The sequence below is a fragment of the Mauremys reevesii genome, linkage group 7 (assembly GCF_016161935.1).
Source record: "Mauremys reevesii isolate NIE-2019 linkage group 7, ASM1616193v1, whole genome shotgun sequence".
Lineage (NCBI taxonomy): Eukaryota > Metazoa > Chordata > Testudines > Geoemydidae > Mauremys > Mauremys reevesii.
The window spans coordinates 21,505,224-21,519,176 of NC_052629.1; the positions used below are offsets into that span (position 1 = coordinate 21,505,224).

Below are 13,953 nucleotides of genomic sequence, written 5' to 3' on the forward strand. Positions count from 1 at the left end.
AGCAGAGATGGGGAACTCCTATTTGTTAAAATCAGCTTTGTGAATAACAGTGAAAAATAAAATTAATCTTAAGGAAAATAATAGCCTATGTAATAAGACACCTAAAGAAAACTGGTATGTAAGGTATTACCTGGCCTCTTTACGAAGCCGGTGGCCTAAGCCTGCTAAATCCATCCTCTTCAGAAAAAGAACTATGCTAGTTAGATTTGAGTCCTGTATTCTGGCTGACAGGCCTGGTTTAATTTCCTTGTATGTAAATTATCCAGGGTAGAGGCAGAAGAGTTTGCCTGGAAGAGATTTCAGAAAATTCTCTTGTTTTTTGTAGTACTGTATATATTAATTTTATTATTTAATTTTGTGTCAGTTATTCTACCTGATGAAGACTTGCCCAGAATTTGCTTGCACATATCTTCTTGGCTTTTATTGATAGAGCAGACTCTCTTATAATGCAGCCTGATTCTAGGACTGCATATCTTTGAAGTGAAAGAGAGACGTAAGTATTCAATACATGAAGACTCTGCAAACACCAAACGGGTTTGCACTAAAATTTTGTTTGGTTGTTTTTTCATAAAATACTTTGCTATAGATTCTTTTCCTTGACACACTATTGTCTCATTGGTCTTAAAATGAGACCTGCAAGCACTTTGATGAGACTTGACAGTGTCTCAAACAATTTATTTTCTGTAGTTATTTCTGTATCCTCTGCTAAAATAAATATGAGGGTATATCTACACATCAAAATTAGGTCAAATTTATTGAAGTCGGTTTTTTAGAAATTGTTTTTGTACAGTCGATTGTGTGTGGCCTCACACAAAATGCTCTAAGTCAGGGATCGGCAACCTTTCAGAAGAGGTGTGCTGAATCTTCATTTATGCACTCTAATTTAAGGTTTCGCGTGCCAGTAATACATTTTAACATTTTTAGAAGGTCTCTTTCTATAAGTCTATAATATATCACTAAACTATTGTTGTATGTAAAGTAAATAAGGCTTTTAAAATGTTTAAGAAGCTTCATTTAAAATTAAATTGAAATTGCAGAGCCCCCCCGGACTGGTGGCCAGGACCTGGGCAGTGTGAGTGCCACTGAAAATCAGCTCGCGTGCCGCCTTCGGCACACATGCCATAGGTTACCTACCCCTGCTCTAAGTGCATTAAATCGGCAGACTGCGTCCACAGTACTGAGGCTAGCGTCGACTTCCAGAGCGTTGCACTGTGGGTAGCTATCCCACAGTTCCCGCAGTCTCCGCTGCCCATTGGGATTCTGGGTTGAGATCCCAATGCCTGATGGGGCAAACACAGTGTCGCAGGTGGTTCTGGGTACATGTCATCAGGCCCCCCTCTCCCTCCCTCCCTCGATGAAAGCAATGACAGACAATCATTTCGCACCTTTTTTCCTGGGTTACCTGTGCAGACGCCATACCACAGCAAGCATGGAGCCCGCTCAGCTCACCGTCACTTTACGTCTCCTGGGTGCTGGCAGACGTGGGACTGCATTGCTACACAGCAGCAGCTCATTGTCTTTTAGCAGTACATGGTGCATTACAATTGGTAGCCATCGTCGTCATATTCCTGGGTGCTCTTTTAGCCAACCTCGGTGAGGTTGGTCAGGGGCGCCTGGACAGACATGGGAGTGACTCAGCCAGGTCATTCCCATCTTCTGCTGAGCACCCCGGAGATGATGATGGCTAGCAGTCATACTGCACCGTCTGCTGCCAGCCTAAGATCTAAAAGATAGATGGATCAAAACAAGAAATTGACCCGATTTGTTCTGTGAAATCAACAGCCTGCTAAACCCAGGTTTTGAGTTCAATCCTTGAGGGGGCCATTCTGTGTGACAGTTGTTTGTTTCTCCTTGATGCAAAGCTACCCCTTTTGTTGATTTTAATTCCCTGTAAGCCATGTCATCAGTCGCCCCTCCCTCCGTCAGAGCAACGGCAGACTATTGTTTCATGCAAAACGAGGCGAGGAGGCAACGGCAGCGCGGTGACGAGAGGGACATGGTCATAGACTTCTCACAAAGTACGGGCCGGGCAATGTGCCCCGGCAATGTGCCCATCATGCTGATGAGCTCTGCAAGCATGCTGGCCAAACAGGAAATGAAATTCAAAAGTTCGCAGAACTTTTCCTGTCTACCTGGCCAGTGCATCTGAGTTGAGAGCACTGTCCAGAGTGGTCACAATGGAGCACTCTGGGATAGCTCCCAGAAGCCAATACCGTTGAACTGAGTCCACACTACCCCAAATTCAACTCAGCAAGGCCGATTTCAGTGCTAATCCCCTCGTTGGAGGTGGAATAAATACATCGATTTAAAGAGCCCTTTAAGTCGAAAAAAAGGGCTTCGTCGTATGGACAGGTCCAGGCTTAAATCAAGGTAATGCTGCTAAATTCGACATAAAGTCGTACTGTAGACCAGGCCACGTTTACTCATGAAATGCACCTTACTAAAGCACAAAACATATCCTTGTGCCATATAATGGAAAGGCATTCTCAGAGAAGTATTTTTCCATTGTGATAGACCCAGGCCAGTTGGGTAGAACAAAGTAGTAGAAGGCAGATATACTGGCCACTGGATTAGCAGTTTTCTGTTCCCTGACTGACCAGAGCAGGGGCTGCTCCAGACTAATGAGAACACCTGACTCCAATTAACCTGCAAAGAGTCAGGTGAGTCCATTAAGGTACTGTGAACACCTGACTCTAGTTAAGGCCCTTTTGATACTATAAAAGGGCTCACTCCAGTCAGGCTGGGAGGAGCTAGGGAGCCAGAGGAGAGGAAGTGCGGCTGAAGGGCTGGTTAATGAAGACACCCTCAAGCCATTGGTAAGGGAGCCCTAAGGTAAGGGTGTAAAAGGGAGAAGCAGGAGAGCTGTGGGGAAGTGGCCCAGGGAAATGTAGCACTGGTGGTGAAAGGTTGGCTGCTAATAGCTGCTACCATTAGGGTTCCTGGGCTGGAACCCAGAGTAGAGGGTGGGCCAGGGTTCCCCCGCAACTTGCCACTACAGAAACACTTCCTGGGAAGGGAAGTCAGGCCCCTGTCAGGACAGGAGGCTAAACTATTCTGAAATAAGCCCTAGGGACAACAGAGACTGTGGGAGTTTTCTCACCAACCTCCTTGCTGGCTTTTTTCCAATGATAGAATCACAATATTGTTAGATAATATTCTGCTCCATTGCAACTCTAGGTCTTTGTCTCACTGATAACAATCAGTGCAGCACATGTGTGTAGATTGGGGGGGGAAAGTGGATATAGTACCTTTTACAAAAAAAAAGTCTGTTCCCTTCACTTTGATCAAATAAGAAGCTGATTGGGCTTCCTGTATAACCAGTCAGGGCTATCCAACAGCTTTGATAGCATATGGTAGGACATATTGCCATAGGCGGCAGGTTTGTATAATTTTTGGTGGGGCCCAAAATGGTGGTGCCCCCCCGCTCCCGCCCTGTAAGCCGATATAAAATGAAGCTACAACGCGTCAGCGCCACAAGATTACAAGGGTCAATTAAAAGTGGAAAGTCAGAAGCAGCACTTGCCTACTTCAATATACAGTATTATATTTTGTTGCACCTGTTGTGATGAAGTGGGAATGTTCTTAATATTTTCTCTGAATACTGTGTGGGTGCCTCAGTTTCCCCTGCAAGATGCCAACTGAAGGTGTTGGGGACAAAGAGATCAGGTGGCCTCCTTGTCCGGAAGAGACACAGAGGCCAGAGGAGGGAGTGTAAGTTTGGAGCTGGCTGGGGAAATGGGGAGAGACCCAGAACTTGGTTCTGGGCTCCCCACCCCGCAAGATGGACCTGACCGAGGGGTTCTGTTTTCTGTACCAACAAGCTCTGTTTAAACTGTGTTCCCGTCATCTAATAAACCTTCTGTTTTACAGTCTGGCTGAGAGTCACATCTGACCGCGGAGTTGGGGTGCAGGGACCTCTGGCTGCCCCAGGACCCCGCCTGGGCGGACTCACTGTGGAAAGTGCATGGTGTGGAAAGGCTGAATGCTCTGAGGTCAGACCCAGGAAGGTGTAAGCTTCTTGCCCTGGAGACAGTCTGCTCAGAGAGGAGGCTCCCCCAGAGTCCTGACTGGCTTTGAAGGAGTGGTTCCAGAGCATCCCAGCATCCCCTTCCACCCCATGCACTTCCCAGAAGTCCGCACAGGCACTAACACTCCCTCCTCTGGTCTTTGTCAAGAAGGCTAACAGCATTTTGGGCTGTATAAGTAGGGGCATTGCCAGCAGATCGAGGGACATGATCATTCTCCTCTATTCAACATTGGTGAGGCTTCATCTAGAGTACTACGTGCAGTTTTGGGCCCCACATTGCAAGAAGGATGTGGAAAAATTGGAAAATCCAGTGGAGGGCAACAAAAATGATTAGGGGGCTGGAGCACATGACTTCTGAGGAAAGGCTGAGGGAACTGGGATGGTTTAGTCTGCAGAAGAGAAGAATGAGGGAGGATTTGATAGCTGCTTTCAACTACCTGATAGGGGGTTACAAAGAGGATGGATCTAGACTATTCTCGGTGGTAGCAGAGGACAGAACAAGGAGTAATGGTCTCAAGTTGCAGTGGGGGAGGTTTAGGTTGGATATTAAGAAAAAACTTTTTCACTAGGAGGGTGGTGAAACACTGGAATGGGTTACCTAGGGAGGTGGTGGAATCTCCTTCCTTAGAGGTTTTTAAGGCCCGGCTTGACAAAGCCCTGGCTGAGATGATTTAGTTGGGAATTGGTCCTGCTTGAGCATGAGGTTGGACTAGATGACCTCCTGAGGCCCCTTCCAACCCTGATATTCTATGATACTCTAAACTGACCACCAAATTTAAGTTGTGTGTTTTTCCCGTCAGGTGAGGACTCTGGGGCAGGGCTGGGGATAAGGAACTTGGGGTGCAGACAGGCTGCCCCAGGGCTAGGGCCAAAGAGGACTCCCCTCCACCCTCCCTGGCAGCAGCAAGCTCCAGGGGAGGGACCCCTCCTCTCCCCCGCAGTTCACTGCACATGCTCCTAGGTCCCTCTCAGGTCCAGAAAGCCCACTCGCCTCCCCTATGGTGGGTACCGAGGGGGGAGGTTGCCATCACATGTGGCCTCCCCTGCTGCCACCTCTCACCATAGCCTCACTGGGGATGGGGCTGCCCCGTGCCCAGCATAGTGCAGGAGTGGGGACTGTAGGGTGGTAGCTGGGGAGGGGCACAGTATCACAAAATTCACCCAAGCCCCAGCTGCACAGGTCTAGGAAGCTCCCCTCCCCAGTGGTGTAGCCAGGTTCTAACATCAAGTGGAGCGAACACGTAAAAAAAAATGCCAGCCAACATATCCAATTACTAATCAGGTAGTTCTATAACAGGCTATAACAGGCTGCCCTGGACCCCATCACCCCCTGAAGCACAAGGTAGGGGTAGGCACCACCATGTTGTGCAACAAACACTTGACAAAATTACTGGACTTAGTGATGGACAATGCGGGCAGGTGGGTATTATGTCATTCAATCATTCAACCCATAAAATTGCACACATTTTGCCTCAGTGAAATTAAATATCCAGAGAATTACTGGGCCTGTGATGATGATGATGACCTGGGCTTGCTCACCTGTGGCTCCCGCTCCCTGTGCTGTGGAGGCACAGCCAGGCAGGTCTGCATCTGCAGGCAGGCACCCTGCCTCAGGTGCAGCTCCCGTGGGCCCTGATAGCCACTAGACTGGGAGCCTCCCGGCCAATGGAATGGGCTGGGCTGGGGGGTGGAAGGCAAAGGGGGAGATTGTAGGGAGCTTTGGAGGAGGGGAGGCAGTGGGGGAGGGGAGTGAGCTGGCACAAAGGGGAGGGCTCTCTGGAGAGGAGTGACAGGGGCACAGGGGTCATTGGGAGTCTCTCGAGGGGGCAGAGGGTTGTGTGGGTCTCTGTGGGGCAGGGGGCTGTGATGGATGGAGCCAGCTGCAACCTGGGTCTGCTCTGTGGGGGGTGTTGCTATAGTCCCCTCAGGAAGCTCCCCCCATCCTGTGTATTTTATACCAGCCCCGGGGTGCCCATTGCTGCTCCTTTGCCCGCCCATGGCTCCATCTGTCTGTCCCCACAACCCCCCAGCTGTGTCTGTTTGTCCCCACCAACGCCCCCCCCCCCGGCTGTGTCTTTGTGTCTGTCTGTCCCCACTACCCCCGGCTGCGTGTGTCTGTGTCACAACCCCCCCTGGCTGTTTCCTTGTGTCTGTCTGTCCCACAACCCTCAGCTGTGTCTGTCTGGCTGCCCCCACCACCCCCGGCTGTGTCTGTCTGTCCCCAGCTGTGTGTGTTTGTCCCCACCAACCCCCCCTCCCCGGCTGTGTCCGCGTCTCTGGCTGCCCCCACAGCTCACCGGCTGAGTCTGTCTGACAGGCACAGACCCTGCTGCTGCTCGGCTCAGGGCTCAGACGGTGCCGGTGGCTCGCTCCCCCTCCCTGCTGTGGAGGCGTGGCCAGGCAGCTCCGGCACCGCCCCCGGCAGCTCCAATTGGCTGGGGTTCCCGGCCAATGGGGTGTGAGCACAGTTGCTGCTGAGGGCTCTCCCGGGAGCTGCCGCTGCCGTGAGAGCGCTCGGCATTGCAACGGGGGACCCCAAAAGCACAGGGCCTGGGGCCCAAACATTGCTGGAGCTGGGCCCACCTTCTGGATTATTGGTGGGTCCTGGGCTCCATGGGCCCATAGAACTTGCCGCCCCTGCATATTGCAATCTGAATTAAGCAACTTGAGTCATATTTTGCATGGCCCTTCCTATAGTCCTTTGACTTCAGTCAGAATTTTAACCAGTAAGATGAAATTTGCTTCAATTCACGAGGCACACACAAGCCCCTATATACCAGTTAAGTCCTATGCAAGTCGCAAGTCACACGTCAAGGGCTTGAGGGATTCACTTGGCGCATGTGACCTTGCGTAGACCCTCTGAATTTTGCCAGTACTGATTAAATGTTAATTTGAATGGTTGGTGAGTGAATTATAAAACTTAAAAATGATCTAGAGTAACAGACTTTAAGGTAGGAATTGTGTTTTCAAGAGAGATTATTTGGTTCCAAACAGAACTGTAAACTCACACGAATTAAAAATATGAATTCCCGAAAATTCAAACCTGTAAGTCTGCAACCCCTGAATTTCACTTTGGGTTTCAGGTTCAAACAAAAATGAAAATCATTCAAAGCTGTAAGCCTAGCATGAATTCAGTGGCAGATCATAAATCAGCCCAGTTTCATTTAAAAACTGAGTCTAGACATGCTAAGAAAAGATAACAAACCTTTTAATGACCCTGTGCTGAGTTATGAGTTTGTAACAATCTAAAACCAGGTGAGTTTTGTGTGATTCCAGTTGTTGTGATGAACATTTTATACAGCTCCAGTTCCCAAGGTTTTGACTGAACTAAGTGAAATGCTCTGTACAGGTTTCAAAAAGGAATAATTCAGAAAGAGTTTGAGAGAGCCTAACTTCATTTTTGGGGAACCCAATATTCATTTATAATTTCATTACTCTGTAGCAAGACAGCTGGGTATCTGGGTTCAAAGTCTCTAGTAATGCAGCTTTGTGAATCATGTAGTAAGTTACCACCCACCCATTCATCCCCCAGAGCATTACTTGCACATCCATTCTCTGCAAACTCAAAAAACAAGGAAACCGAAGGTTGCTGGTGAACCAGTGCTTCCCAAACAGGGGGGAGAGGGGGTAGGCTGCACAAGGCACTTAAAAAGCAGACTAACCCCAGATATAGATCATTTCAAAAGAGCCGCAGTGTCTTCAAATATCAATTGGATTTATATCTGAAGATGGTTACACAATCTGGTGATGCAGCATGTGGGGAGATCCAGACTTAAGAGTAACCTCTGCCTAGGCTCATGGGGGATCAGTCATATTTCAAAGATGAGGAATGAGTTGAGGTCACATTTCATTTGACCTTTGGAGTAACGGAGAACAGTACTAATTACACCCTTTTATCACCCCCATAATCAGCTTCCTGAAACAGTTTGGCAGTTTTGCATATTTTATTCTTATAGTTGCTGAAGAGGCAATTATAACACGGGAGGGGAAATTAAGATGATAATGTCAGACCAAGATGAAAAAGCATGCGAGAGGTTTTGGAATGCACAAAAATGCATTGCAATTCTGATCATGAAAACTTAGTCTGATCTGAGTTTCCTTTGGAAAATTTGGCTCAATGAATTAAGGTAATCTATATGTTCAGATAAGATATTTACAAAATAGCTTTATTTTTCACAGGTTAAAAGTTGAGAACATGTTATGTAATTTGGCTTCTGCATAATGAAAATATGTTCAGTACAATAAACCTTCCTATTTTGTATAAATTAACTTTTAAGGAACTTCTTATGAAAGAGTTGAAAAAATGTGGAGGCTCTAAGAACATATTTGCATTAAGCCCCTAACAGTTTTAGTAACACACACTCCAGATGTGCTTTATTATTGTTGTCTTGATTTCACTTACTTTACTAACATTTACTCTCTCTAAACTAATATCAATTGCAAAGGTTACAGTATGAATCCAGACGAAAAACTCTCCAGAGCTCATGGTTAATAGCACTTTTCTTCTGTAATTTTTGCAGTGTTTTTTTCTTCATTTGGCTTGAATTATATCTTTGTGGCTGGGATCTAGAGGGACTAATTCTCCAAGATCAGAATTTAAATTAGATCCCTCATGTCAGATAATCTGGTAGGCTTTTTAAAATTTCCTCTAGTTGGAAGAGACCTTTTTCATGAGTATTAAAACAAATGCAGTTTGCTAATTTTATATCAATTGATTATTCTTAAGTGGATTTTAATTCTAAAAAATAGTGACATACTTATCATGTGGATGATATTGATTAAAGGAGAAAAGAAAATGGAACTGAATTATATGAGAGATCTTAACACTGTAAACACTGATAAGCATAGTGTTTGAGGACATTTGTTTTCCTCTAGTCCCGGAACAGTTGTGCTTTTTTAATGTACCTTTCTTTCATGTAATTTCCAAGCACATTTCTCCAGCCTGACATTTAATCATATCTGAACCAATTTCTGGGTGAAAGTAGTTACTCTAATCTCCATTACAATATATCAACATGCTACTGAAATAGCAATACTGAAAGTATGAGCCAGCCACTTAGACTTTACGTATTAGTAAGGATGAAATTAGCAGGTTCACTATCTGAGTCACTTTGGAAATTACTATTATGATCTTAGCCCAGTTCGAATTTAAAATATTTAAAATGTCATGAATTGCATATATACAAAATGCTTCCTTCCTATTTAAAACGATTATATTGAAAAATGCATAGAAATTTTAAATTTATTTGAGGGTTTTTTCTTCCAGTGTCAGGGTAACCATATTTCCCTGCATGTGGAGCTGGCCTGTTCCCTGCCCCTCTTCCCGCCTCCCGTGCACAAGGCTGACATTGTCGCTCGCCCAAACCCTGCCTGCCCCTCCACGTGGGCCTGGCGTCGCCGCTCTCCCCCCCCCCCCATGTTCCTCTGCACCCTGCTAGAGGTGCGTGCCTCACTTTTTTGGCAAAAGTGGGCATTTGTCAAAAAAGTCAGGACAACCAAGATAGGACTTAAAAAAGGAACTGTCCTGGCTAAAATGGGACTTATGGTCACCCTATCCAGTGTCAAACTCTGTGCAGGGAACTAAAATAATGAAATGCTAAAAAGCTATGTTAATGGCACATTAAAGTTAAGAATTTAAATGCATAAAAGTCCAAAAGTTAAAGATGAACTGCAAAGGTTTTGGGGATAGAGGGGATTCTTTTAATCAAGCAGTCTCCTTCCACTGCCACAAAAAGTCTGCCTGCAAGATACTTTTAAGAGAGTATATAGATATTGATTTAAAATGTCTTTAGTGCTGAGTGTTTAAAAAAAAAACCCTGATAATTATTACATTCTTAAAATCCTGAGAGATCTGATCTGCACGTCCTGGTTTCTATGTGACACTGCGTGACATTACAACCATCACAGAATGGCTCTTTCAACCTGTATTTATCTAAATCCTAATTTCACTACTACTTTCTTAAAGTACTTCCTTTTGAGCTAAAATATTGGACTAGTTTATAATACAAATCCAGTTACAAATTTTATGTCTGGCCATAAACTTTGAACCACTATATTCAGCCTACTCTGTCTCTGCTTACAGTCAAAGTGCTCATATGAGCAAGAGAATTTAGGAGTACAATGGTATATTTTCACTTTAGTGTGCAGGAAATTACACAAGCATTGCGTGTGTGTAGGTATGAAGTTATACCCCTAAAGCTCAAAACACAAAGCAGAGTCAAGGTGACATTGTTGACAAAATGTCTCCTTGTAGATGCTCCAATGGCATCTAAGTTATGACATTTTGAGGCTAGTTTAGTAACTTGGCTGGATACACTATAAAAGCTAAACTTTTCCTCTTAACTCATTCCATGTTTTTGTTCAGGTTAAAAGACACTTAATTGTTAAGGAACAATACACCAAATCTTAAACTCCAATTAACCAATAAAATCTATGACGGGATGTGAGTTATGGTGTAATAATTCATGCCAGATGTGGTGTTCAGTGTGAAGGTGAAGATTAAGTGATCTCTTTTAAATTAGGAAGGGATTATTACACAAGTATTCAAACGCATAAGTAGTTAGCACATATTGTCTGGATATACCGCAAGAAGGATAGGACACTTGTTATGGGTTTTAATCAGGACACAACTTTATTATATAGATGTCTGGGACTACCTGGCAGATAAAGTGTACAGTGCAGGCAAATGCATGCTTATTCTAATCAATTCTCCGGGGCTTTCAACCCCCCCCTTCATTTAATCCATGCTTATTCACATCAATTCTCCAGGGATTCCACCAGCCCACCTTTGTTTCCATCCAGGTCCCCCAACCAACCCATGGCTTAGACCTTACCATCCACCAGCCTCACAAGAGGCTTAAGGAGGGCTATGAGAACAGGGGACTGGGGGGTTGGCTCCCTGCCATACCGGTCATGGGAGTCCCCGAACTCCCTACCCCATTCTGTTTCTTTATCCAGTCTTTTAAGTCCTTTACCAGGCCATTTATCAGGTCACTGGCTGCCTTCCCTATGGAGTACCTGCACTGAACATCCATCAAAAGGAGGTGCCAGCCATTTGCTTGGCTGCCTCCCCCTCAACCCCGCCAGGTTCCCAGACATCTGCAAATGACCTATTGGCTGGCAGCCCTACTGGGGAGAAAGAACCCATTGTCCTACGTACGCTCGTCAAGGGACACCAGCAGCTGCATTGTCCTTGACCGGGTACTGCAGCAACTGCCCTTCACAGAGGGCCTCATAGGCGACCCATTCTCTGGATCCTTGTATTGACAAGACTCCTTAAAAGAAAACAAAATAAACAACTTGTAAGCTGGAGCCAAAAAATCTCCATTTCGACATTCCAAGGTTCCAGAGAGCCTGTGGCAAACTTGAAATGAGACAAGGCATCTGCTATGCCATTATCCATGCCTGGCACGTGCCTGGAAGAAAAAACAGATGTTGAAGGTTAAGCATTGGAGAACAAATGCCCTTACCAACTTTCCAATCTTGTGCAATCTGGAAGTTTGGTGATTGATAACCTGTACCACTGCCATATTGTCACACCAACGGCACACCCGTATATTAGACCCAAATTAATAACCATTTGTACCTCCACAAATTGACCTAGAAAACTTTTCCACACCCACAAGTCTTACTACATCTGTGTGGTGACTCATATGTAATTGTGCGGTCTGGCTGTGCCAGTAAGTGCCACTGCCAGCCGGGCACAAAAAGCCCTCCCCGTTGCAACAACCCTGCAAGCAAAGTTCAGCACAAAGCCCAGGTAGGTTAATGTCGTGAAAGGGGCCTTCTGTTTTGCCCTTCGCTAGGGGTTTCCCTAACTATTTAGCCAGGGCCTGAAATGTGTCCAACAGGTGAAAACACTCATTTGACCCAGCTCGCCCTGGGGACAAAAATTGTGCACATAATGCACTATTTGGTTTAGTCCCACTGACTGCACCACTGCCCCAGTGCAACATTGTACTAAATTTCTGAAAAGCTGCACAGGATACTGAACAGCCCATGGGCATAGCCTTGTCGAAATAAAATTGCCGGTAGTAGGTGTGTTAAACAACCACCATTATTAAATGCCCAGCAAATACTATTACGTGCCCAGGGTCCTTTTCGGGCTTGTTGCAGTATGAACAAACCCCTGGAGCCCTTGGTGTTATGCCCTTGAACCACAGTCTGTGATGCCACCTTATTCCAGTTTGTGTTCCTGCCCTTAATGGAAACTGCTTATGACATGCCCCCCAACATACTGGGTGCCCGCCTAATTATATGCATATAATTAACAAAGGCTGGGCTGCTGTCTGTGTAGGCCTGTACCATAATGCCCGCCTAGACGACAAGGGCAGCCTCCCAATTTTTTCATGTTCTATGCACCCTTGGCCTCTTGGGCAGTTCGCTGTTTTTGCTCGCCTTGTCCATGTTTACTGTCTGTCCTTTCCTGTGCCATAGGGATATTACATGCACAAATTGCCTGTGGGGATTCTATATTTAGTTGCACTGAGTTGGTGAACTGCCATCGTGTAACCTACCCCGGCATAACCGTACTGCAGAGCCCTGCTCCCCCATAGATCCCCCGGGAGTGTCTTCCCTGTCCCCTGCGGTTACATGCTCTGATGGCCGATGAGTTGCCATGTGCCCCTTCCTTGTCCTGCTGCTGAAACTTGAGCCCATGCTGGGCCTACCTTGTCACCCTGTGCAAACCCCTCACATCTAGCTGCCTGAAGTTGCTGTTGTAATTGCAAATTAGCTTGCAGCAGCTGTGTAATACCGTCAGTGTCCCCCACTGAAGATGCCACCCCTAGGTGGTTCTGCCCAGGCTTCTCGACCTTCCAGAGTATTTAATATCCAAATCGGCTGACGCCTGTTCCCCCTAGGTGAACTCACTGGGTGACTGGTTGAGCACGGTCCCTGCAACTGCCACCCTTTGCCAGGCTGGAAGGCTGGATACCACCTCTGCCATCCCTTTCCCTAACCTCTGTGTGGTTTAGATTACACTCATCCCTGGGATCAGCATTACCGCCATCCCTTGTGTTAGGTGGAAGAAAACATCCTGTTTTTGTAGTGATCTTGCGCCCTTTGAAGCGTTGCAATGCTGTGGAGAAAACCTCAGAAACAACGTCACTGAGCATTTGCTGCACATCTTACCTGACCACCCCATTAATGCACACAGCCTGCTCACCTGAGTGCGTGGACACTTTCCTATGATCATTTGCCTCCCTTAGTCCATGAGGCTGCCCTGGGTTATGCCCTGGGTTATTAAACACACCACCCTGGGAAGTAGCAGTCCACGTACTTGTGAGCCCCCTTACCCCTCCTGCAATACTGTCTGTCTTGGGTTTCCTTCCAGTCCATGGGCTCTCTTGGGGCTTTCTTGCCTGTGCCTGTCCCCTTTCCAGCAAAGCTATAGGCACGTGAGCAGCAAGCAGCATACAGCCATGAAACAGTTACATTTCTCTTGCCTTGCTCTGTCCCTCTCCACCAACGTTAATTGTCCCTTGCCTTGCTCCCTGCCTTGCATGTCCAGATTTTCTGCACCCGAACTAGCGAGAGTTTTTAGTCCAAACTCATAGATGTCATGATAACTGCACAGATGTTAGTCACTCACCGAGAACAGGTACATCCATGCAGACAGCCAGGATGACCTCATCTGTCGTGCCATAGGGTTTATGTCGGTGGGTTCACTGACCAAACCTGGAGAGTTTCCAGCCATAAAGGGAAGTGCAACTAGAAATAACTTCCAGGAAGACTTCAGCTAGAAATCAGTGCAGATCAGGGAACATACCATAGAGAGCAGCTATTTCCTACCTCCACCCCAACCATCCCTGCTACAAAGCTGATGTTATATGGAGTGGCTGCAGTGAGGCCTCTGCAGTATCCACTCCTGTGCAGCTCTGGTCTTGGGCCCTGGTGTGCCACTTTTTGCTACCCTCCACGCAACA

General features: G+C 46.4%; 1 protein-coding gene across 1 annotated transcript in view; it reads right to left on the reverse strand.

The window, feature by feature from the left end:
* DHX32 (DEAH-box helicase 32 (putative)) overlaps nucleotides 1–13,953 on the reverse strand; it is a 36,069-nt gene that overhangs the window by 14,455 nt on the left and 7,661 nt on the right. Inside the window, 3 exon segments of the mRNA XM_039547610.1 lie at nucleotides 156–287; nucleotides 374–473; nucleotides 8,439–8,659. Of these exon segments, the coding sequence (XP_039403544.1) occupies nucleotides 156–287; nucleotides 374–473; nucleotides 8,439–8,659 (453 nt within the window).